At 38.9% G+C, this 25,805-nt stretch overlaps 1 protein-coding gene across 4 annotated transcripts in view; it reads right to left on the reverse strand.

The window, feature by feature from the left end:
• The window catches only part of LOC148873186 (histone H3-lysine(4) N-trimethyltransferase ATX1-like), a 78,514-nt gene that overhangs the window by 41,894 nt on the left and 10,815 nt on the right, over nucleotides 1–25,805 (reverse strand). For all 4 annotated transcript variants that reach the window (XR_016105815.1, XR_016105817.1, XR_016105816.1 and 1 more), the window contains exons 7-16: nucleotides 24,118–24,323; nucleotides 23,792–23,884; nucleotides 23,190–23,287; nucleotides 22,331–22,501; nucleotides 7,925–8,068; nucleotides 7,653–7,700; nucleotides 7,285–7,402; nucleotides 7,138–7,203; nucleotides 6,990–7,051; nucleotides 6,732–6,788 (exon numbers count right to left, since the gene is read on the reverse strand). Coding sequence is in view for 1 of the 4 variants with exons in the window: in XM_088966561.1 (XP_088822687.1) it covers nucleotides 6,732–6,788; nucleotides 6,990–7,051; nucleotides 7,138–7,203; nucleotides 7,285–7,402; nucleotides 7,653–7,700; nucleotides 7,925–8,068; nucleotides 22,331–22,501; nucleotides 23,190–23,287; nucleotides 23,792–23,884; nucleotides 24,118–24,323 (1,063 nt within the window). In the remaining 3 variants the exon portion in view is untranslated. The remainder of the gene's footprint in view (nucleotides 1–6,731; nucleotides 6,789–6,989; nucleotides 7,052–7,137; nucleotides 7,204–7,284; nucleotides 7,403–7,652; nucleotides 7,701–7,924; nucleotides 8,069–22,330; nucleotides 22,502–23,189; nucleotides 23,288–23,791; nucleotides 23,885–24,117; nucleotides 24,324–25,805) is intronic.

A 25,805-nucleotide genomic window follows, 5' to 3' on the forward strand; every position in this document is an offset into this window, starting at 1 on the left:
ACACAGTTAATTTCTGCTATGATTTGCGTGGCACACCCAACACTTGGGCTAACCATGCTAGGACTAAGGGTAATGACACGATTACTGAAAGTCAGCAAACTGACCCAATCCTCTCCACATCTACTTGTGCTTCTAAGAAGGAAATGGTGAATGTACCACGTGAAGTATATGAGCAGTTCATTCAAACATCTCAGCAGAACACCGCCACACTTGCCCATTCAGGTATGGCTTGCTTAGCTTCCAAAGACTCACACTGGATCATTGACTCCGGGGCCTCGGACCATATGTCTGGGACTCATGATGTATTTTCCTCCCTTTTCCACTCCTCCACACCTCAAACAGTTACACTTGCTAATGGTTCTACATCTCCTATCTGTGGTGTTGGTGATGTTAATCTCTCCTCCTTGTCTTTATCATCTGTTTTATATGTTCCTAAGTTTCCTTTTAACCTTATGTCTGTCAGCAGATTAACCAAGTCTCTTAATTGCTCTGTAACCTTCTACCCTTCTTCTTGTGTGTTTCAGGATCTCAAGACGGGGAGGAAGATTAGTGGAGGGCATTAAACAAGTGGATTATATTAACTTGATGGTGATGGTCCTCCAGTAGCTTTTCAGTCATCTCTTACTCTTCTTCAATGGCACTGCAGACTTGGTCATCCTTCTCTCAAGGCCTTGAAGTTACTGGTTCCTTCCTTGAGTCATCTTTCATCATTAGACTGTGAGTCATGTCAATTGGGTAAACATCATAGAGTCTCATTTAGTTCAAGAGTTGATAGTCGTGTCTCAAGTCCTTTCTCTTTAGTCCATTCCGATGTATGGGGTCCAATTAAAGTGGTGTCATACAATGGGTATAAGTATTTTGTAATTTTTGTTGATGACTTTTCAAGGATGACATGGATTTATCTTATGAAAGATCGTAGTGAGTTGTTCCCTATTTTTCAAAAATTTTATGCTGAAATACGCACTCAATTTGGTGTTCATATTAAAATTCTCCGCTCCGATAATGCCAAAGAATACAACTCCTCACCGTTTCAACAATACCTAGAACATCATGGGATCATTCATCAAACTTCTTGTGCCTACACCCCACAACAGAACGGTGTAGCTGAATGAAAAAATCGACATCTTCTTGAAACTACTCGGTCCTTGATGATTAATATGAATGTCCCAAAACATTTTTGGAGTGATGCTGTTCTCACATCCTGTTTTCTGATCAATCGGATGCCCATGTCAATCCTTGGAAGTCAATCCCCTTTCTCCGTGTTGTTTCCCACTTTATCTCCATTTCCTCTTACCCCAAGAATCTTTGGTTGTGTTTGTTTTGTTCAACACTTGGGGCCTGGGTTAGACAAGCTAGATGCTCAAGCTACTAAGTGTATCTTTCTTGACTACTCAAGGACTCAGAAAGGGTATAAGTGTTATAACCCAAAATCCTATAAATCGTTTGTGTGCTCTGATGTCACCTTCTTTGAGTCAGTTCCATTCTTCTCAGATATGGAGCAACCACCAGGGTGTGTTGCTCAGGGGGAGTCTGGGAAAGTGTGTAGGCTCAAAAAGGCAATTTATGGACTGAAACAATCTCCACGTGCTTGGTTTAGCAGGTTCAGTGAAGTGATGAAAACCTTTGGGATGAAACAATGTCAGGTTGATCCTTCTGTGTTCAGCTATAACTCAAAGGATGGGAAAATCTTGCTAGTCGTGTACGTGGATGATATTGTCATAACTGGGAGTGATAGCAATGGAATCAACAGGTTGAAGAAATTCTTACAGGATCACTTCAATAAGAAAGATCTGGGGAAGCTGAAATATTTCCTGGGAATAGAGGTTGCGAGGTCAAAACATGGGATCAACCTATGTCAGAGAAAATATGTTCTTGATCTACTTGAAGAGACAGGGTTGTTAGGTGCTAAACCAGCAGAGACTCCTATGGAACTCAATGCCAAGCTGAGTGTTGATGCGGGTGAAGAGTTTGATGATCCTGGAAGATACAGAAGGTTGGTGGGCAAATTGAACTACCTGACCATTACCCGACCAGATATATCATTTGTTGTGAGTGTGGTGAGCCAGTTTATGCAATATCCTCGGGTTCCTCACTGGGAAGCTGTTCTGAGAATTGTTAGGTACCTAAAAGGTGCTCCAGGTCGTGGTTTGTTATACCAAAGTGGAGGAACTCTTGAGATAGTAGGGTACACAGATCCTGACTGGGCTAGTTCTATATCAGATAGGAGATCAACTACAGGGTATTGTACCTTCCTCGGTGGCAATCTTGTAACTTGGAAGAGCAAGAAACGAATAGTGGTGGCAAGAAGTAGTGCAAAAGCAGAGTACAGGGCTATGGCCCATACCACATGTGAGCTAGTATGGCTGAAGAACTTGCTTCAAGAGATGGGATTCTCAATTGATAAACCCATGAAATTATACTGTGATAACCAAGTTGCTGTTCACATCTCTTCCAATCCCGTCTTTCATGAGAGAACTAAGCATATTGAGGTTGATTGTCACTTTGTAAGAGATAAATTGATAAGTGGAGTGATAACCACATCTCATGTGAGCTCAGGAAATCAGTGGGCAGATCTCCTCACAAAGGGGTTGTCTCAGGGAAGAATAGATTACATTTGTAACAAGCTGGGACTATATGATATATACTCTCCAGCTTGAGGGGGAGTGTTAGAATGCTCGAGTCAGGGGTATTTTGGTCATTATGGATTATCTTTCTTGAGAGTGAAATGTCTATTGTATCTGTGTTTAAGTTATGTGTCCCATCTTCTATGAGGGACAAAATGGTCTTTCCTGTAACTCTATGTTTTTTGAATAAATACAAGTGGGTCAGCTAGGGAAGAGAGATTTTGACTCTCTTCTAGTCTGGCCGAACCTTTCTTTCTTCTTCTCCATCTTCTTCTTCCTCTTTCTCTTTTCTTTCTTCTTCTCTACTTCAACCCTAGAATCTACTAGGGTTTACTAACAGAACTTTTGAAGCCATCTTTGTGAATTGAAAGAGATGGATCCTATTAGAAGTGCTCAGAAGAACAAGTTGGAGTTCGAGACCTTGCTGAAAGGTATTGGAGACCTCAAAAATACGGGTATTATCACTACACTTAGGCTTACATGGAAACAAATTATTTAGAATGGGCTGAATTTATGAGGATTAGCATTGGTGGAAGAGGAAAATTGGTTTCCATCACAGGGAGTGTAATGGAACTTGATGCCCTACACCCTCATACCTAATATGAACACAAGAATTATATGGTAATGTTGTAGCTGATCGCTGATAAACTCTACACAGCCACATATTAGCAGAAATTATTTATGGATGAAAACTGTTAATGAAATATGGATGGTGTACCTGAAACCTACTTACAGCACAAACTTACAAATGGGGATTTCTCTCTATCTTAAACAAAACAACTCAGAAACAATGTTCATTTATCAAATGCAAAACAACCCAGAAACAGCATTCACTATTACCAAATCAGACTCTAATACTGCCCACATATCTGACTGAAGATCCCTTTTTAATAATAAGGATCTTTACAAGAATTTTTTATGATGTCACATATTTTGCACTGTTTGACCCTATTTTATAGTTTCTTTATTTTTTTGATAGGTAATAGAAATTTTATTAAAGAACAATAACAAGAGTACAACATGAATGCTTCCCACAAAAAGGTGAGAGATGCAGCATCAAAACAAAATAAGAATTACATATGACCCCAAAATAACTGATTGTTATGCACCCTTTGCTTAGCTCGACAATCAAATAACCCATTTGCAGATCTCCTTTTTTTATCAATAACAGTTACAATTGAGCCCAAAACAAGTGGTTCCTCCCCACCCCTTGTTTTGCTAAGACATCAGCAAGACCATTTACTGCCCTTTTAACCCAACTGAACTGCACTTCCATATCTTGAGTCATCCACTTGAATCTCCTTTTTTCATTATTGAAAGTCCAGAAACCTTTATCTTCCTTATGCAACCACTCCAATACCAGCTTTGAATCACCTTCTACAATCAGCATTCTCACATTCAGATCTTTTGCCTTTTGCAATCCTTCCATGACAGCCATAACCTCAACCCTTAGGGAGTGACTTATTTCAATTGTGCCTGAATATAGACCAATGATCTTGCCTTCACTGTCCCTAAACACCCCTCCAATACCAGATGGAACTGGATTCCCTGCATTACTCCCATCAAAGCTCAACTTGATGTAGTCAACCATTGGAGGAGACCAAGCAGAGCTTATATTTGGTTTGTGGCAATCAGAACTAGTCGCTTCCTTCTATTTGTTCATAATATAACCTGCTGAGAAATCAGCAAACATCTTCGTAGATTTTACCCAATGAATGACAATCACTATCTTAGCCAAAGCTTGTCCTTATCCATAGGAAACCTCCAAACCTCCTTTCCCAGCAAAGATGCATTCCTCTTTTGTAAATTGCATAGTCAACCCACCAAACTTCTTGCTTCTACTCACCATTTTCCAGCTAACTCTATGGTCCTTTTTCTCCTCCCCTGGTTCCCAAAAGAAGTCCCTCATCAACTTTTCCATTTTTTTACTTACACTCGCCGGCATAAAGACAAACATAAAATAGACAGGCAAAGTGGCAGGAGTAGCTCTTATCAATGTGATCCTTCCCCCTAAAGACAAATAGCTGTTCTTCCAACATGCAAGTCACTTAACAAATCTTTCTGCCACAGGGTACCAAAAACTACTCCTTGAATTATCCCCCAAAGGAAGCCCTGAATACTTCAGTGGCCATTGTGACACCCCACATCCCAAGATATTTACATACTCCAACATTTCCCCTTCTTCCAAATTAATACCCACAATCCAACCCTTGTCAAAGTTCACCTTGAGATTTGAAATTGGCTCAAAGTATTGTCTACAAATTGCAAATGAGTAATTGGAACACTACCCCGACCAACCTTCCATCCCCACAACAACTCATGTGAATCCACCCTAGTAATAAGCATTCCGAGGACCTCAACAATTAGAGTGAAAAGAAAGGGAGATAGGGAACCTCCTTGTCTAATCCCTCTTAAGGTTGGGAAGAAATCCACCACAGTTCCATTCACCAACAAGGAGTAATGGCAGGTTTTAAAACATCCTCTTATCCATTTACACCATCTCTCCCCAAATCCAAAATTTCCTCAAAACATCCAAACAAAAAGGACCAATCCACCACAACATAAGCTTTCTCCAAACCCAACTTACAAATAAAGCCTTCCTTCCCAAATCTTTTGAAATCCCCCACATATTCATTAGCAATTAGGAGAGCAACCCTAATCCTCAAAGATAGGACCTTAGCTATAATTTTATAGAGACAAGCCGCCAAGTTAATGGGTCTAAAATCACGAGGATGTGCTACATCACTTTTCTTTGGCACCAAAGCAATGAAGGTTGAATTAAAGGCTAAAGTCTGGATTAATTACTCCTCTTTCATAAATCTCCTCAAACACTCCCAACAGATCTTCCAAAATGTCCCAGCAATCTTGCTAGAATGCCATTGTGAAGCCATCAGGTCCTAGAGCTTTGCATCTATCCATGGAGAAGATAGCCTCCCAAATTTCCCCTTGCTCAAATCTCCTCTTGAACCAGATCTTCACTTCACCTAAGATCCTCAACCGATCAAGCCCCTCAAGCCAAACTCTTTCCCTCAAAGGTCTTCTGTAGATTGTTCTAAAATGTACTTTAAGAGCCCTTGCTATCTCATTCTGATGTGTTAAGGAAACACCATCAACTACCAATCTTTAGATATCATTCCTCCTCTTCCTTCCAACAGCCAAAGCATGCAAAAAATTTGTATTTCTATCCCCCTCCTTAATCGACTTATGCCTTGACTTCTATCTCCAACTTATTTCCTCCTTGTAGAGAACATCTTCTAGTTGCTTCCTCAAGGACCATAATGTTTCTTTCTCTTTCCCCAGAGGCACCCCTCTCCTTTTTATCTAATTCCTCAATTTGGTGTATCAAAGATTGCTTCCTCTCTTCAACCTTCCCGAACTGCAAAGCGTTCAACTTCTTGATTCTGGATTTTAATCCCATCCCTTTCCATTCAGCTCTTGGGTTGCTTTCCCATTGAATTCCAATTGTTACATTTGTGGTTAACCATTTAAACCTTCTCAAAGCCCCCCATAGTAACGAGCTGCTCACTCCGATTCTTGCAACCACCCGATTACCAGTTTTGAGCCCCCTTCAATTAACAATTGTTGAAAGCACAACTCTTTAGCAATCTCTACTCCTTGTGGAGCTGCTTGGACTTACCACATTAACAGAATTCCCTACTCTAATAGGACCAGAAAAAAAAAGCCACAATCTGCCCCTCTCATTTCTGAAGACTCCCCCTATACTGGAGGGCCCTGGATTGCCAAGACTATGGCCATCAAAGTTTATTTTATGGTTTTTTATGGTTTCCCTCATCTACTTCCATACCAATGCATAAAATAATTCTAGAAGGGAAACAAAATGGGACTAATTCACCAAAACTAATTGTGCAACTAAATTGGAAACAATGAGAAACTCTGCAATATCATCATTTTAGAATATATACATTGACCACAAAAATTTAGAAAAGTAATTTCTTTATCATCACAAGGAGTTAAGAAAACCTGCCACAAATAAGCAAATGCAATAATCATAGAAAAGTATGGCATTACCAATGAGGGGGCTTCAAATACTATCGCAACAAAAACATGTCAATGTTATAATAGCAAGTATAGTAATTAAAAGCTTACCTGAATGCAAGCACCATAAGAAACACCACAAATGCTACATAAAAGCTTCCAGCGGTCCTATGTTCAGGAAACACAAGGATTTAACTTTTGAGGCAAAAGAAAGGAATTAGTGAAAGAATTGTCTTATGTTGTGGTTCTCACAGTTTATAGTGAAGAATGAAAATGATTATCATAAGACCTAGGATTCCCCAAAAAGTAAAAGCATCACCAAAGATAATAGGAGGGCCTCAAACATAATAAAAATAACCAAGGGGATACCTTATTGATTCTGTTCAGCCCATCAATGGGTTCCATTCTCTTAATATCCGATAAGCAAGTCTCTGCAGAACATTGGATGAGTCATCCAACCATATATATGACCATTATTACAAATTAACACCAAATTTTAAATTTTAAGCCAACAGACCAGGTATCCACATAGCACATGCCAGATGTGCCCAGCGTCCATCAGTTGTAGGCTTCATAGCACCACCTAGAAGAAAGCCAAGTACGGATCCAATGACTCAACAAACGATCACTTTACAACTGAATAAATGTGTTTGAGATCAAATACCTATGACAGGACAAAGGCAACATGGTGGAGGACATTTGGGTGCCCCTGGCCGACATAAGTTGCATAACCATAGTACACCATCAACAGGCTCTAATTCACCATAGCATCTAGCATGGACCTGAAAAATTTTATTTACAGATTATAAGAAACTGAAATAGATATTCCATTCTCCAGAAAGATAAAGCAGCTACAACATTGTTGTGCCAGAACAAAGAAAGCAACTTAGCTAAGAAAACAAATAAAATCATGAAACACACTAGATCAATGACAGATTTCATATTTCAATTCACTGAAACAGTAGAATATCCCATTTGGTGCATATGTCAGTTCAAAAATCAAAATCATGTCAAAGAAGCCATGAATTTTACCATCATTCGGCATTTATCACACTGCAGGAACAAGTTATTCTCATATTCCTGAAGGAGCAAAGAAAAACATTTAATCAGCATGATTCTGTCCATAAAAATGAGCTCCAAAATAGAACAAACATTAAAACTAAGGCACACAAACACAACAAGATGTACACTGGAAGCAAAGAAATAACAATTCTTTTGTATTTATCAAAAAAATAACAGTTTTTCGTAAAGCAACTGACAAATATTGAAAACAAGTAAAGGACCACCAAGAACTGTGCTACAACCTCATCCATGTGGCAGACACTGCATTTATCAAGATCTTTCCAATCAACACGAACAGGTCTGTAACCAACTGGAAGATCCCCATAACTCTCCGAGGCCAACTTGCATCCAGAGTATTTTGCTGACACTCTAGAATTTGATAACTCCTGCCAGAGCCATGGAAAATTGTTTCACACCTACTGCAGTTGGAATATGAAAAGTAGAGAAGTTCAAAAATATCTGCCCAACAGATTTTATTGAGATGTATGTTCGAATTATGAACATATTCAATAGAAGGCATTCAAAATTTCTTCAGGAACGATGACGAAAAAATAACTGATCAAAAAACAAAGACCAAGAAAAAAATAACAGATCAAAAAGAAATACTAGGACAAAAAAAAATTACAGTCGCTCAGCAGAAAAAAAAAGCATTACCCAATATTCTGCTAAAGAAAATACCTTTTGGATAAAAGGAGAACAAAGTATCTAAAAAAATCCAGATTTGTACAGTATCATTCACAACCCTCAACTATTCTAAAGCTCCCTCCCAAAAGATAGGCTGTCCACCAATTCAAATTCTAGTAGAAAGAAAACTCAAGTAAGGAGAAGAGATCCCAGAGCGACAAATAAACAACATTTAGAGCCCTTATCTCCCATCAAGGATCCTACAATTCTTCCCTTCAACCCCACGCCCAACAAACTGCAACTACAATGATACACCAGAAAGATACTCAGACAAGATCAACCTTTAATCATGGGGCCATAATGTTAAAATCTGCTGGGCTCCCTTGAAAGTAGGGGGCATGGAGCTACAAATATCTGTAGTTATGTGATACATTAGGAAAGGATGGTTTAAAGCCTTCTTACTTTTCTTGCACATTTGACCAGTATGAACCCATTACAATCCCTAAAGGTCCCACCAACACTTGATGGCCCAGATTGCCAATCCTGACTACATCAATAAAAATTCAGAGTTATCATATTCCTTTCTAGTGGTGTCCAATTTGAGACAGCAAGAGTTCTTAATGTTGCAGAATTCACCACCCAATACCAGCCACAAATAATATCATCAATGGAGAAAAAGTCAAAGTTCCTAACTGCTTTGACCCAAGAAGCCAAGTTTAATATGGTGTTTCCTGTAATAGCACTTCTAGACCTTTCCATGCCACTAAACAGTCTTCCGTTCCTTTCTTCCCAAATGGATCAATGCAAGGCTGCTCTTGTGCATCAACAAAGCAGCTTCCCTCCTCTCTTTGATGGGTAGATTAAATGGCGTTGACCACATCAAATGGAGTGCACATGTAACCAAAAAGAGAAAAATGAAACACAAACTCAAGCAACAAAAGTGCAGATATTAGCAAGTAAATTTTTAATTCAAAGAGAGAAGATTGGGACAGTAAGATAGTAATTCAAGCCAAGGAACAGGTCAGTGATTGAAGGAGGGTTGCTGATTTACTCCATAAGATGGAAGCTGAAAGGGCTATTCACAGTAACCCCCTTTGATAAATGTAAAACCCTCTTAGACCTGGTAGAAAATTAAGTGGAAATATCTGCTCTCAATATTCAGTCTGAGACTGAATCCTTCACAGTATTTAAATGGATCCAAGATATATCTCCAAGGACTTCTTTGTCAAAGATGGTGTTTTAGTGTGTGTAATAGGCTTGTCATTCCATCTGTGGAAGCAATAAATGGCTGAGTCTATAGCTTTGATGTGTGGAGGATGCTTAGAAGGAGCTTTCTAGGGTGATCTTCACTCTGTGGTGGTTCAGCTAAGTGGAGTGAAGCCTGAAGATATCCCACGAAATATAGAGCTAAGATCTGATGGGAGTATTGTGTCTGTTTGGCTAGCCTCCTCCATCGAAGTATGGTTGTGGAAGGAGGCTCATATGGAGGAAGGTGAGAAGGAGGAAGAAGAAGCCTTACATAGCTACCCGGGTTTGGATAGTTCAAATGGGAAAGAAAATTATAGTAAAAAGGGCCAACCACTTCTGGGAAGCCAAAAAGATTTGTACTGGATTGGAGAGAAGGTGGTAGAAGTAGCAAGGGGACAAGTGAGGAGGATAGAATCTGGAAACTGATTTGTACTGGATTGGAGGAACTAAAACAGAAGGAAGGCTTTGTTAGGAGCAAATCATATAGGGAAAGTAGGTTTTTGAACTCCAGTGCTAGAAAAGTTTGAGAAGATATTAGCTTCATGGAAAAAGAATTACATCTCTTTGGGTGGTAGGGTCACATTAATAAGAGCTACATTGGTGAACTTACCCAATTACATCTTGTCTGTCTATTTTAGGATACCACCTAGGGAAGCTAGGAAGCTGGAGAAACTAATGAGATATTTCCTTTGGGAACTTAGACAAGGAAAAAATGATCATTTTGTTAAGTGGGAAATTTTGTGTAGAAGTAAAGAAGAGAGGGTTTTGGGGATAGGAAGGATGGTTCAAAAAAAATCTAGCATTGTTGGGAAAATGGTTGTGGCATTGGCTGTTGGAGGGCAAGAGACTTTGGCATGAAGTGGTGGGAAGCATTCATGGCAGCTAAGAGAATGGATGGGACGATGTTGTATAAAAGCGAGCTAATCCGGCAGCACCTTCGAAGGCCACTCACAACTCTTCCTCAATTTCTCAGGTTTGTCAAGTATGAAGTTTGTTCGGGTAATTCTATATGGTTTTGGGAGGACATTTGTGTGGGAAATAGCCCTTTAAAGGATCTCACCCTCGGGGACACCCTTGGCTCCAAATTGGGATTTTGGGTTTTGTAGGGGGCTAAGGGATGCTGAAATCGACTCTCTATCTAATTTGCTATGCCTCCTTAGTCAAGTTTGTTGGGATCCCTCCAAGCCAGACAAAAGGGTGTTAGCTCCTAGGCCCAAAGGGACTTTTACTTGTGCCTCTTACTTTAAGTCCAGTTCTCAGTCTTCTATTCAATAGGTTTTTCCCTCAAAGGAAATTTGGTGCAAGCGAGTTCCCCCCAAAGGTTATGGCTTTTTGTTGGGAAATGTACTATGGGAAAGTAAACACTGTAGATAATCTACAAAAGAGAAGACCCTTCCTTCGTATTTCTTCCAATTGGTGTACCCTTTGTAGTGCTCACGGGGAGGATTGTTACCATCTACTAATATCTTCTTTATTCTCTACAGAGTCATGGATTTGCCTACTCTCATTGTTTCAGTATAGCTGGAGATCTGCTCGAGCAGCCTTTATTTGGACATCATGGGAAGAAAAGGATGCTAGGATCTCTCAAGAAGGAAAAGAGCAGCAAGGAATTGAAGGACCATGTGTTGATTAAGGCAATACATTGGTTGAAGACATTGGAAATTTTCCACCAATTCTCCTTTAATAACTTTTAGAGAAACTGGTCAGCAATAACAGGGTGTTCTTCCAATAAGAATAGGGTAGTTACAAGGTGGTTTCCCCCATCTGAAGGTACACTGAAGCTGAATTTTGATGGGAATAGCTTGGGCAGTCCAGGGTTATCTAGAATGGGGGATTTTGAGAAATGAGTTTGGAGAGGTTCTGCTTTACTAGGGTCCTCAAGCATTCGAAGATTCTGTAAGGGCAGAATTATTAGCTGTTGTACAAGGGGTGCAATTTGCAAACCAATTGGGGGTAGAGCAAATAAGTATTGAAGGGGATTCCAAGGTGGTGGTGAGCTGGTTGAAAAACTCCAAGGATACTATATGGTGCTACAAGAATGAAATTAAGAAGTTTAATTGGCTGACGAGGAATATATTGGTTTCTATACAGTGGGTGGGAGATCAGCAAATGCTTTGACTGATGTGTAAGCCAAAGCAAGGGGCAAATAGGGAAGAATTGCTTTGGGCTCCGCTGTGATTTCTGTACTTTATTCCTAGTTTCTTTGTAATCTATTGGGAGAGGCTGCAGATCATGCCTCTCCAAGGATTGTTGTATAAGATGAAAAATCTAAAACAGTTTCTGAATTAAAAAAAAAAAAACTTCACTATTACTCATAAAAAAAGGGGGTACAAACAAGGGAAAACATCTTTCAATGAAGCATCACCCCACCAGATATCTTCCCACAACCTAACCTTGTCATTAGAGAAAAGGTCATACTTGATGTGAGACAAAAAAGAAGATTGACAAGAATAGCTTTGCAAGGGGGAGGGGGAACCAATATAAATCTCACGATTCTCACCAAAGAGCCAGTGCCCTAGCCATTTGGATGTCTACAATAAATGCTCCTCACCCTGTGTCACAATTTATCCTAGTCTAAAAGAAGCCTCCAAAGCCATTTACCAAATAAAGCAATGTTATTTACTCTTAGTTTACCCAGAGTCCTAGACACAAGACTCCCAGTTCCTTCCTCTTATACACCATAGCCTAGTTAATTAGGAGTTCCCCCTTTAGCATCTTCTGATTCACAGAGAGAGTCACTCATGCTTTTCTCCAATCTTTTGACCAACAACAATGGAATCTTAAAGACAGACAAGAAAAACAAGTACGTTTGCTAAGGTTAACTTTATGGGCTCATTTTTCCACCTAAGGTGATATCGTGTTATCTTCCAAAAAAATAAATAAATTTCTTTGTGAAACTATCAATAACAGGATACCAAAACCCACTAGATTTTGGATTAACTGGTAAGGGCAGCCCAAGGTACCTCATTGGCCAGTCCATTCTCATATGAGATAGGTTTAGCTGAAAGTGTGGAACAAATAATAATAACGCTCCACACCAGTCATAAAATACATGGGGCCACAACCATTCAACCTTTTACTGTGGACCCCATGTAATTTATCACTGATGTGGAGCGTTATCATTGATTCCACATCCCACTACACAGCTAGTGCATTCAGCTAATCGGAATTCTTCTCATACACCCCAAGATTGATGTGTACCTATCTGTTCTTCCACTTCCAAATTTAATCTTTCTGTGCGACTCTTATTAACTTTCAGGTTGGCAATCTTTTCAAAACACTTTACTAAGACTTTCATATTTCTTGCCCTGACTCCCCCCCCCCCATAACCTCACAAAATAATATTATCATCTGGAAACTACAAGCGGGTTACCCATTGTTTCCCTGTCTCAATCATCCATCCTCTAGTCAAACCATGATTGTCAGCCTTTGTAACTAACCTACCAAACACATCCAATTTAAGGGTAAAATGAAAAAGAAAGAGAGGGCATCCTTTTCTTAATCCCTTAGCCAAAAGAAATCCTTGACCACCCCATTAACCAGGACAGAATAGCATACAGACTGCCGTCTTTACCTCTACCAAAAATCACAGCTTTCCAATAAGTCAGCCAGAGTACTGGCTGACCTGTTGATCTAAATATTGTTGCCCCCATCTCCCCAGTAAAACTCCATGCTCCTCTTATTGCATGCCTATAACACCAAAAGAGCTCATATTGTTGTTCCAAACCATCTCATTATATCCTAAGAGCTACCATCTACTAACACATTTCTGTAGTTCAGAACTTCAAATTTTTGCCCACTTTCATTTGGTCACAAATAGATGGGGTGCAACTTGAGCGGGATTAGGTTAGGCTTTTTGTCAAAATTTGAATGGGCCCAAGCCCAAAGCAGTGTAAAATGCTTGGGCCAATCCAAATTGCACCCTTACAGAGAACACCACCTACAGCGCTTAAGGGCCTAAAAACCTGGGGGCAGGCTAAAAAGGACATGGGTTTAAGTAGTAGGAAATGAACGGTTTAGTGGTTAAATTAATAATGGATATGAAACTGATCAGAACAGGATGGCAAAACAGGATTATATAGCCAACCATATAGCAGGACAACGCTTATATGATGATGGTGACAGTAGTGGTGGTATTTTTGCCGCTTCCAGAGTTCGTGAAAACTCCCCTTATCCCAAACTTCCAAGGTTGACAAGGCTGCAACCATCAAAATTCAGTTTAATTGAGTTATTATTACATGATATCCAATTTAGTTTTGCAGTGCTAGAATGAAACATCCATATTTTGCCAGCATCTAGTGATATCTTCGGTGGATAAATGAGACAAACAGCTTCAGTGTCTTGACCAAGTGTGCCACCTTTACTGGTATACTCTCTATAAGATACACTCTACATCAGCAAGGCTGCACCCAAAAAGAGGCAAGAAAACATTCCCAAATACCAGAGGCAAAAGGGTAAGAGATCAGTAAATTCAGTCGTTTCACAACTTCCTTGCAAAGAAAACACATGGGTTAAAAGACACCAATAAGGTCTCCTCCTTTGTAGAGTCTCATGCGCATTATCTTTTAAAGAAACAACTCCCAACAAAATGCCTAATCTTAGATGGAACTGGTCCACTGGAAATTGTTGACACGACGAATGTCCCCAAAGGAGGGGAAGAAGTGATAGGGAGAGTTTTTTTAATCAATAAGTGCTAGAATGGGCCTTATAGATACAGACATAAGAAAAATGACCACTTTGACTAGGAGATTCTGTATCAACCATCCATTTTTTATGAATACCAACCATCCATTTCTCTAGCTATTTTTTTGATAATTAAGAAATTTTATTAGAACATAGAGAAAAACAGATAAAAGTATCCCATGGAGAGTCACAAGCTGTGACCTCTCCAAACAATCAAAATCAAAAACAGAGTAGAATGGTGCCCAATACAACTGTTCCCTGTTTTCCCCTTGCTTGGCTAGACTATCAGCCATAGCATTTGTTGATCTCCCCACCCATTGTATTCTAACACACAGACTTCTTGCCAGCCACTTTCTCTAGCTATTTTTTTGATAATTAAGAAATTTTATTAGAACATAGAGAAAAACAGATAAAAGTATCCCATGGAGAGTAAAAAGTTGTGACCTCTCCAAACAATCAAAACCAAAAACAGAGTAGAACGGTGCCCAATACAACTGTTCCATGTTTTCCCCTTGCTTGGCTAGACTATCAGCCATAGCATTTGTTGATCTCCCCACCCATTGTATTCTAACACAGACTTTTTGTCAGCCACTTTCTTAAATTCATTCTTAAAACAAAATACCAGAGACTCTGGATTCCATAGCCACCCCACAGACCACCTTGGATTCTCCTATTAGTAGTTTTTCCACTCCTAGCTGTGCTACAAACTGCACCACTTGAAGGGCAGAGCTAGTAATTCTGCCCCAGTGGAGTCCCCCACACCTAAGGGCCTGAGTATAAGAGAACCAATTTGCACTTTCATTCCTTAGAAACCCCTCCCATCCTGGAGAGAGCTGGATTACTTTAACCACTGCCATCAAAATTTAGTTTCATAAAGCCTTCAAGAGGGGGTGCCCAACTCATACACACCAACTTCTTTGGTGAGTAGTAGCTAAACACTGCTACCAACTCCTCCAAAGATCATCAAAAGAAAACGGATGCAATAAATAAAGAGATTTCACCCACAAAATAGCCCTATACAAGATACACTCAATCAGTTCTTATTGGCTTCTCTCCTCTTGGAAGATCCAGGCATTCCTTTCTTCTCAAATTGTCCATATCAAAGTTGCCCTAGCACAGTTGCACACCTCCACATTATTCTTCCTCTTCAGTGGCACCAAGCAAAGGTAGATGAATCAAAAAGCATGCTTACTTCTGCCAGCATATTCCACTTGCACCCAAAGATCAAAGAGCAACCAATCCCACAACTCTACTGTAATAGAACAGGAAATTAGAACATGATAACAATCCTCACCATGAGACTTGCAAAAAGTACACCAATTAGGTGAGATACAGAGATAAGGTCTTCACTTTTGTAGAGTACCCAAGGTGTTTACTTTCCCATAGAACACTTCCCAACAAAATGCCAAAACATTAGGGGAAATAGTCCTGCACCAAACCTCCTTAAAAGGAAAAACTTGTTGAAAAGGAGATCGACAAAGGGATTTAAAGAAGGAAGCACATGAGAAAATACCAAAGGGGGGTTGTCCAAATCCTTTTGTCTGGTTCAAAGGGGTCTACACAAACTTTATTAAGAAGACTCAATAAGTGGGTTAGACTCTCAATCTCCTCATCCCTTAACACTATGGAACCCAAGCAAGAAGACTGCCAATAAGGGGTCCAAAGAAACTTTATCAGAGGGTCAGTATGTCCAAATCCTTTTGACAAGCTCCTTTTTATACCAAGAGACAATGAACAAGGATGGAAAGAGGTCCTTTAAAGGAGCCTCTCCAACCAAGTATCCTCCCAAAAAAGGACTGAATTACCATAACACACATCATACCAAACAAAGTATCCGTTTCTCTTTTTTTTCTTTTGATAAGTAATCCATTTCTCTTATTCTCCTTATATGTTTTCTGTTCTAGCATCAACCATCCACTAAAATCCTAGTGAAAAACCTTCAATAGCATTCATATACATCCATAAAGGTCTAATACCAATCCCAAGTGTTTTTGTTAATTTCCACAATACACAAAAGTAATTTTGTCTTTTCATGGAAAACCTGCAAGGAATGCCTTCAAATTCGTCATCCTAAACAATGTTTTAAACTTTCATTTTAAAATTCGACATCTACATATGTCAAAACATCCCTACCTGTAGTCCTAAAACACTGTAATCTTGTTAGAACCCCCCCCACACACACACACTACCCAGTCAATACCTTCATATGCTCATCCTTGGGTCATAGCCAACCTAAATCTGTTTGTTTTCAAGCAGCCCATCTTATATTAATTGGTAATATGAGGTGATGGTTGATGATTATTATCAACTTCTCATGATACAGCCATCTTGTGTTTGCAGCTCAGGTTCTCCCTTTAGGTATACAAGCATCTTAAAGAAAAAATACAAAATGTAGTTTCATCAAGTCTTAGGCAACAGTTATTTAATTAAGATCATTGTAAAGAAAGAGTTTTGGGCAATTGGAGAAGCCTTATCAACAATTGTCATTATTGCTACAGAATGATATTTATCTTCTATTAGTAAGAGTAGAAATCACTATTTGCTGATTCAGTCAAGCTTATTGTGAGAGAAAGAGGGGGAAGGTGAAAATTTCAGCAGTAGAGAAGAAAGGAGAAGAAGAAAAGAGGAGGTCAACTAGGATAGTGAGAGAGTTAACCCTAGCTGCCTACCTCTCATTATATTGATAATTAACTTAAAGATGAGATATTACAAGGATGCCCTTAGTAGGGCGGCTACTAAAACTGAACAATCACAACTTTAAAAAATATAAACTAATGGGCCAAGGCCCAACAACTTCCTAACTAAATAAAAACAAACTAAAATAAAGTCAGGCCACTCAACACTCCCCCTCAAGTTGGGAGTAAATGTCACACATTCCCAACTTGCGTAGATCATGCTCCAGCTTGTTCTTTGCGACACCTTTTGTGAGAACATCGATGAGCTGCAGATCAGAAGCAACGTATGGAAGACAAACTTCTCCAGAGGTTACCCTTTCTCTAATAAAATGTCTATCCACTTCAATGTGCTTAGTTCGGTCATGCTGGACTGGGTTATGGGAAATATTAATTGCCGTCTGCTTATCACAGTATAGCATCATGGGTTATTCTGCCTGTACACCAATTTCTTCTAACAGAGAACGGATCCAGAGAAGTTCTGAAACTCCATGTGCCATGGCCCTGTATTCGGCTTCAGCACTTGATCTTGCCACCACTATTTGTTTCTTACTCTTCCATGAGACTAGGTTAACCCCAACTAGGGTGCACACTCCTGAAGTTGATCTCCTGTCATCAAGGCATTCTGCCCAATCTACATCTATAAGCCTCTAGTTTCAACTGTGCATGATCAGTGAACAATATGCCTCTGCCCGGGTGTCCCTTCAGATAAGCAAAAATCCCGTCAACTGCCCCCCAATGCCAGACTCGTGGAGCATGCATGTATTGACTTACTACACCCACTACATAGCAGATGTCTGGTCTTGTCATACACAAGTATAGCGGCCGACCCACAAGTCTCTGATATCTCCCAATGTCCTTTATTGGTTCACCTTCTGATGCATTGATTTTATGGTTCTGATCAATAGGTGTGTTGATTGCCTTTGTTCCAAGCTTCCCTGTCTCTTGAAGGAGGTCCAAGACATACTTCCTTTGAGAGATAAAAATTCCATGTTTAGATCTTGCAACTTCAATGCCTAAAAAGTAACTCGTTCTCCAAGATCCTGAATTTCAAATTCCTTATGTACGTTCCTTTTCAGACTATCAATCTCACTCATATCATTCCTAGTGACAACAATATCATCCACACAAACAATTAGTACTGACACCAAAGATCCCATGCGTTTCACAAACAAAGTGTGATCAGATTGAGTCTGAGTGTATCCAAAAGCAATCAAGGGCTTTCTGAATTTGTTAAACCATGCTCTGGGAGATTGTTTCAAACCATAGAGTGATTTCTTAAGCTTGCATACATTTCCCTTTTCAGTATCATTGTAAAAAAACAACAGGAGGATCCACATACACTTCTTCTTGCAGTTCCCCATTTAGGAAAGCATTCTTCCAATTGAAACAAGGGCCAAGAGTATGAGGTAGCAAGAGAAAGAAGTATCCGAATGGAGGTCATCTTTGCAACTGGCACAAAGGTCTCTAAGTAATCAATGCCATACGTCTGTGTGTACCCTTTTGCAACAAGTCTTAACTTGTACCTTTCTATACTTCCATATGCCTTATATTTTACTGTGTAAACCCATCTACATCCAACTGTCTCCTTGCCTTCTTAATCGAGGCTTCCATCTCTTCCTGCATAGTTGTCTTCCACTCAGGTTTGGAGAGAGTCTCACTAACACCCTTGGGTATAGACACTGAATCAAGAGAGAGAGAAAAGCATTGTAGGAAGGAGAAAGTCCATTGTAGGATAAATACTGTGAAATACAATGAGCAGTACACTTTCTCTTCCCTTTTCTGAGAGCAATAGGAAGATCAAGGTTATCTGTAACAGAGTTAGTAGAATCAATGCAAACTGAAATAATAGCGGAACCAAGAGGAATACTTGAATCTATGACAGTCGAATCTGGAATCTCCAAAGGATCGACAAGAAGTGGTGTGAGTTCTGCTGTAGTAGAATCAACCGCCTTGTGAAGTCACTGTCGTGAGTAATGCTGAGAAACAAAACGCAAAGGAGGTGGCAAGGTAGGTGCCACAGGGTGGTGGTCAAGCACAGAAGTAGACATAGGGACTGGAACTGGGAGAGGAATAGATTGCTAACTTACTTCCCCAAAACACTTCCCCTGAGAAGGATTCTTTGAGAAGAAGTACGTGGATTCAAAAAATGTGACATCCATGGTAGCATATCGGCTCCTAGAGACTGGACCATAGCAACAGTACCCTTTCTGATTCTCTGCATATCCAAAGAAGACACACTTCTCTGCCTTGGGGTCAAGCTTTGAGCGGTGAGGACCAAGGATATGTGCAAAGCAAACACACCCAAACACCCTGAGAGGAATATGAAACATCTACTCCTGAGGGAAAAAAAGACTGAATGGATTGCTGAATCCAAATATACAAGAGAGCACCCTGTTGATCAGATATACTGCTGTGAGAACAGCATCACCCCAAAAATGAACCGGAACTGTAGATGTGATCATCATGCTTCTTGCATTCTCAACAATGTGTTTGTTCTTCCTTTCTGCAACACCATTCTGTTGTGGACTGTAGGGGCAACTGCTCTGATGGACAACACCATATTCTAACAGATATGAGGCAAGATGTCTTTCAAAATATTCCCTGGCATTGTCAGATCTTAACACCTTTATCCTTGTTCCAAACTATGTTAGTACCATCTGATGAAATTGTCTCACCAAGGATGGTACCTCATCGCGGGATTTCATCAAGTAAATCCAAGAGTATCTTGAGAAATCATCCACAAATAAGAGAAAATAGCGATAGTCTCCCATAGAATGAACATGGTAAGGGCCCCACCCATCCGAATGAATAACATCAAAAAAGAATATCTTTTATTACTAGGTTTAAATGAATGTCTACAATGCTTTCCAAGTTGACAACCTTCACACTCCAGACTCGACAGACTAACAGACTCAAAAAGTTTTGGGAACAAAGAACTCAAAGAAGAAAAAGATAAATGACCCAAACGATTATGCCAAAGCAAAATTTGACTCACAGATCCCAACTCACTATCCCTCCTGACATGATGACTCTGATGAGGAGAAAGTACATCCAGGAGGTAGATTCCATTCACTTCACGACCACTCCCAATTGTCCTTTTTAAAACCAGATCATGCAAAATACAACGTCCAGGACAAAAAAAATTACTAAGCAATTCAGGTTTTTAGTCAAACTACTAACAGATAACAAATTAGTACTCAATCCGGGAACATGAAGGACAGATGGTAGACAAATAGAATTACTAATCTTGACAAATCCCTTATCAGCAATAGGAACATGGGATCCATCAGCTATGGAGGCCCTGTCTCTACCAGAACAGAGTTGGTAAGAAGAAAAAATAGTAGAGCTATGGGTCATGTGCTCTGTGGCTCCAGAATCTATAATCCAAGGAGGTCACTCCTTACCTGAAGTGGAAACATAATGTGCAATGGCATGTGAACTACCTGTGTGAGCAAAGGAGGTAGAGTGGACTCCACCAGTGCCACCTGTACCTTGTTGTCCGCTTGCGGCTGAACTGAAACTGGTTGTATCCTGCTGGTTCAAAAGTAGCCCATACCTCTCAAGTTCGGCCCTTACTGCCACTTTGTTTAGGTTTCACAGCACTTACCATGGCAGACTGATCGGAAAAGAGGTTTTTCATCATCACATCCCTCCTGCACTCCTCCCCCGACACAAAGGCATATGCTTGGGAGAGAGTGGCACTGTCCCTAGAAAGAAGATGTTGTCGTGCAATATCATACTCGGGATTAAGGCCAGCAAGAAATTCAAACACCCTATACTTCTCTAGATGTTTCTGATAGGTAGCTACATCCTTTGTGGTTTCCCAAGCAAATGTCTCTAAATGGTCAATCTCCTGCCACAAGGTTTTAAGGGCCAAAAAATAGGCTACAACAGATCTATCTCCCTGCCTTGTAGGAATAATCTGATTTCTCAATTGATAATCCCTAGCAACATTCTCCCTCTGTGAATAGGTTTCTGCAACCCCATCCCATATCTCCTTAGTCGCATTTGCCCATAAAAAAATTTTACTTATATGTGGCAACATGGAATTACATAACCAAGTCATCACCATGTAATTCTCCTGCACCCACTGGGAGTTGCTAGTTTCAGGTTTCACCTCCTCACCAGTGATGTACCCTAATTTCCCACAAGCACCAATGGCCATCTTTGTAGATTGTGACCATTCCAAGTAATTTGCACCATCCAACCTAACTGTAGTAATGGTCCCAGCCCCGAAGGGGTCTCTAGCACCTCCTCCCACTGGTCTCATTTCACTCCCGGGCTTATTTTCAACTTTGTGGCCCTCCATGCTTCTCAAAAAAGGTAAAGAAAATAACTAAAACTTGCAACAAGATCAAAGAAAACACCTTTTGGAACCAACAACACTTTCTTGGTGTCCTGGAATTTCTTCCCTCAAAAGATTCCCTTTCTGTGGGATGGGAGAAGAGAGAGAAGCAGTCACCCTCTCTAGAAGCCTCCAAACCAGGCAAGACTTGAACCACCCCTTAAAAACAACTCCAAGGAACCCTAAAAAATTAGGGCGCCACTTGCTAGGTCAAAATTAAAGAGTCCAACAAAAACAAGACTCTTCCCCTTTCTCCAATTTTTCCTGATTCTGATGAGAAACCCTAGACCAGCTACAGGGCACACAAATCCATCAAGAAAATCCAAAAACTGGGCTTACCTGAGGGCTTCAATCAGCCTCTTAAATCACCATGCAGTCGGCCGATCTAGGGCTGCATGAGAGAACAACTTCAAGAACCTTCGACCTGCTCTCATACCAAGTAGAGGGGGACGGTGAAGATTTCAGCAGTAGATAAAGAAGGAGAAGAAGAAAAGAGTAGGAGGTCAACTAGGATTGTGAGAGAGTTAACCCTAGCCGCCTACCTCTCAGTATATTTATAATTAACTTAAAGATGAGACATTACAAGGATGCCCTTAGTAGGGCGGCTACTAAAACTAAACAGTCACAACTTTAAAAAATATAAACTAATGTGCCAAGGCCCAACAACTTCCTAACTAAATAAAAACAAATTAAAATAAAACCGGGCCACTCAACAGTAAGTTTGGATGCATTTATTCTATTTTGGTCGTGCAAAGAAATTCAAACATCCAACAAATCTATTATACACTTTAGCAAATCTTAATTGCCTATCAATAGAGATCTTGAATCCGAAACAAAGAATAAACGCTTGATGCATAATTAGAACCCAATAAACAATAATTGTCACATTACATAAAATTAGCACCAATACCATTCAAGTAACAGCATGACCAGGTTTAGAAGTATAGAAGAAAACAACTAGAGATAGATGAGATGAAGTCCCATAAAAGAAAATTTCAAGGAAAAGGGGGAAAAGGAAAAATGCAAAACTTTCTATTTATTAATCGTATAGGTAAAGATGAATAACAACATACCCGTATAAGTTTGAAAACTTTCGGATTTGAAAAACCAAACATATAAGAACCCGATCTATCGATCTCCTCAACTTTGCTTTCAACATTAAAGCCATTTGACAATTTGTTCTGCATCTTCCTTATCCTTTTATAAATCTTGTTCCAGCAAATAGATGGATTTGATCCTTTGAACTGTAGAAGGCAACAAACCAACAAAATATAAGTATACTGCAAGTCCTAGCAAATTCAATGAAAAATATTGTTCATTCATCAAAATATAAGTATAGTGCTAGCCAAGCAAATTGCATGAACAATGAAGGGAGCAACCCCCCCCCCTCTAATACAAGACATTTTTTAAAAGATAAGAAACTATAACTAAAATTACAAAACCATTTTTTGTGTATGGGTTAAGAATTTAAGACTTCAGCATGGACTTGTTTGGACTTGCCTCAAGGAGCTCGGTACAAGGGCAGCTTGTAGAATTACGAATGCAAAATATTTAACATCAAATTAGCTATTTGAAGTAATGCAATTAGAAAAGAAATAAAGAGATTGAAATTTTCACATGATGAATTGTTGAATGCTTGAACATGTTTTATATGTCATGTTTGGTTCCAGGGGAAACACAGCTTTATACCTAACTATCAACATGAAAGTGCTCAAACTCTAAAGAAACCAATGCATAAAATAGGCATGCAACTATTTTAAAAAAAAAAAACGAGACTAAGCAATATTGCACGCATAACCATGAAACAAAAGGAAAAAATAATTAAATAAAAGTGAAAAATCCCAATGCACATTAGCCTATAACAAGAAGGAATTGAAATGATGTTTTAATAGTCAATCTATGACATGTGTAATTGTGTAAGTAACAACTAACCTGTTCTCCACTATCTGTTGTTACTCTAAATAGTGGCCGAAACCTTGATTCTGGATCTCTCAGCACCTCCATTTTATAAAAGGATTTTATACTTGGATCTGAACAAAAAAGAACACTATGCAGTGTGAATTAGTTTACCTCATGGAGAAATAAAGAAAAGTAATATTATACTTGGATCTCTCAGCACCTCCATTTTATAAAAGGATTTTATACTTGGATCTGAACAAGAAAGAACATTATGCAGTGTGAATTAGTTTACCTCATGGAGAAATAAAGAAAAGTAATATTTGTATGTATGTGTGAATATCTCTATGAAATGAGAGTGGGTTGAGCATTTGTTAAATTTGAATTGGCTTGGTAAGTTGAGTAAACTCTTCAAACCAGGTACACAAATTACATCCCTAATCTATGTGCATGTGTATATATTCTGCTCGGAATAAAAATACAACAATATTATGAAAATGTATAACAGATGATAATAAGACATGTTATCTATGCATATCGACAAGGGCAACCGGGAGACAACAAAGCTCGCAACATTAGTCAAAGAAAAATAGCATGGAAAATGAATGGAAAACTTATTCAAAAGAAGTTTGCTTCACCTGTTAATGAAGCAAACTTTCTCTCAGCAGTATATCCTTGAGGCCAGATGTACTTCTCATTCTGGAAAAAATCTGAGTCCCTGACAATCTTCCCTGTAGGATAATTATATGTTTAGAAAACTATAATGAGTAACCTTTGATCACCATCAATTATTACTTTCAAGAAGGAACATCATATTACCAATTTAATCATTATCAAGTGCATGGGAATGCAGCTAACTGCTTCTAAAATACAAGGTATGTGCATGCACTAAACTTGTTTTTCAGGCAAATCAATTATTCAAAAGAGATAACAATCATTTGGAATATCGAGAAATGAAAATCACCTAGGCTTATTACACGGAGATCCCCTAATTCAAGTGGACAAGTTTTGATGCCTTCCAGTATTTGCTGTCTCTCTTCATCTCCCACATTATCATTGTCAGAGTCATTACTTCCTTCATCTTCACCACTTGCATTCTCACAATCATCAGCACCACTGTCATTTTGCAGCCTTAACATTCTTTTTGGAAGCTTTTGTTCACTGAGGTACCTGTCAAATATGGTAATTTACAATGTGACAAAAAAGAATAAAAAACCAATAAGCTCTTGTATATGCATCCCATAAAAGCATTTTAATATGATGAGTAGGCAAAAATTGTGGATGCCAAATAACCAAGCTCTTGTAAAACCCACACTGAGGGACACGAGACACCAAAAGTGAAGAAAAGGCAAAACTAGATAGAACATGGAAGAAGGAATTATTCTACAAACTTGATGCACTAAAAGGAATACCTGCGAGATGCTGATCAAGAAAAAAAAGAAGACCTGCAAGTTGTAAGGATGTATATAATGCAATCACTGCAAGTTATAAGTGCAGGAAAAAGGTAGAGTGGCATGACATGTGAAACTTAAGCCAGAAACAAGCTTACTCCTACACAAGAATGGGGTTCTCAGGTTTCACAATGGACAAACATGAATGGGGAAGGCCTAGGCCAGGACATGAATTGCAAAATTCAATTTCAGCAACAAAGCACAGTGCTCAGTATTATTGCCGTTTTCTTTTTACCTAACTATCTAAAAATCTGGATAGGATGTAATTTTTTCACAGCAACAAATCACCCTTAACTGTTGCTTATCTAAAAAAAATGCAGGGCATATGACTCACTTTTAGAGTCAAGATGAAGTTCCAATTAACATCCTTGGTTTTGTAATCACAAGGCGGTATAGAAAAATCATTAAATGTTAAAGGACCAAGAACATATAGAAAGAAGCAATTTATCATGTATCATTCTTTTCAAGTTACTAGTAAGTGTGTGCATGCTTTGCACATGGCAATTTTTAGAGATGTGCCCAAATGTTTTTTTTGTTGTACTTCTATGTGTTTTCATTTTTTTAATTTTTATTTTTATTTTTATTAAATTAGGACACCTAGGGTTGACACATTTGACACAAAAGGTTGAATTGTTGACTCGCCACCAAACAAGAAAACAAATCCACTTTTGGTTTGGTTTTAAATTTGGAGTCTTAATTTTTTATTGTCTATAAAAATTATTCATCTTTGGAGTCTTAATTTTGTTTAATATGATGAATATACAATATTAAAGATGTGCCCAAATGTTTTTTTTACAAAAAATTTTGTATTTTTATACTTTTATGCGTTTTCATCTTTCTAAATTTTTATTATTATTTAATTAGGACACCTAGTGTTGACACGTTTGACCTAAAAGGCTGAATTGTTGACTCGCCACCAAACAGCAAAGCAAATTCATTTTTTGCTTGGTTTTAAATTTGTATTTATTTCTATTATTGATAAAAACAATTATCCTTCATCACACTTATCTTTCTTTAATATGGTTTATTAATATCTATACAATTATAAAGAGTATGAATGAGGATGTGGAACTTTTCTTGACTAAAATACCCGCATTTGTTATTTAGTCCATCTCTAATTATGAAGGCTGAAAATGTAATTTCAATTAATGTTTTTCACCCATTTAATCCCCTCTCATTAACTCTTGTATTTAAGGTATTA

The sequence above is a fragment of the Nelumbo lutea genome, chromosome 1 (genome assembly GCF_056320005.1).
Source record: "Nelumbo lutea isolate HS-2025 chromosome 1, American lotus-T2T, whole genome shotgun sequence".
NCBI lineage: Eukaryota > Viridiplantae > Streptophyta > Magnoliopsida > Proteales > Nelumbonaceae > Nelumbo > Nelumbo lutea.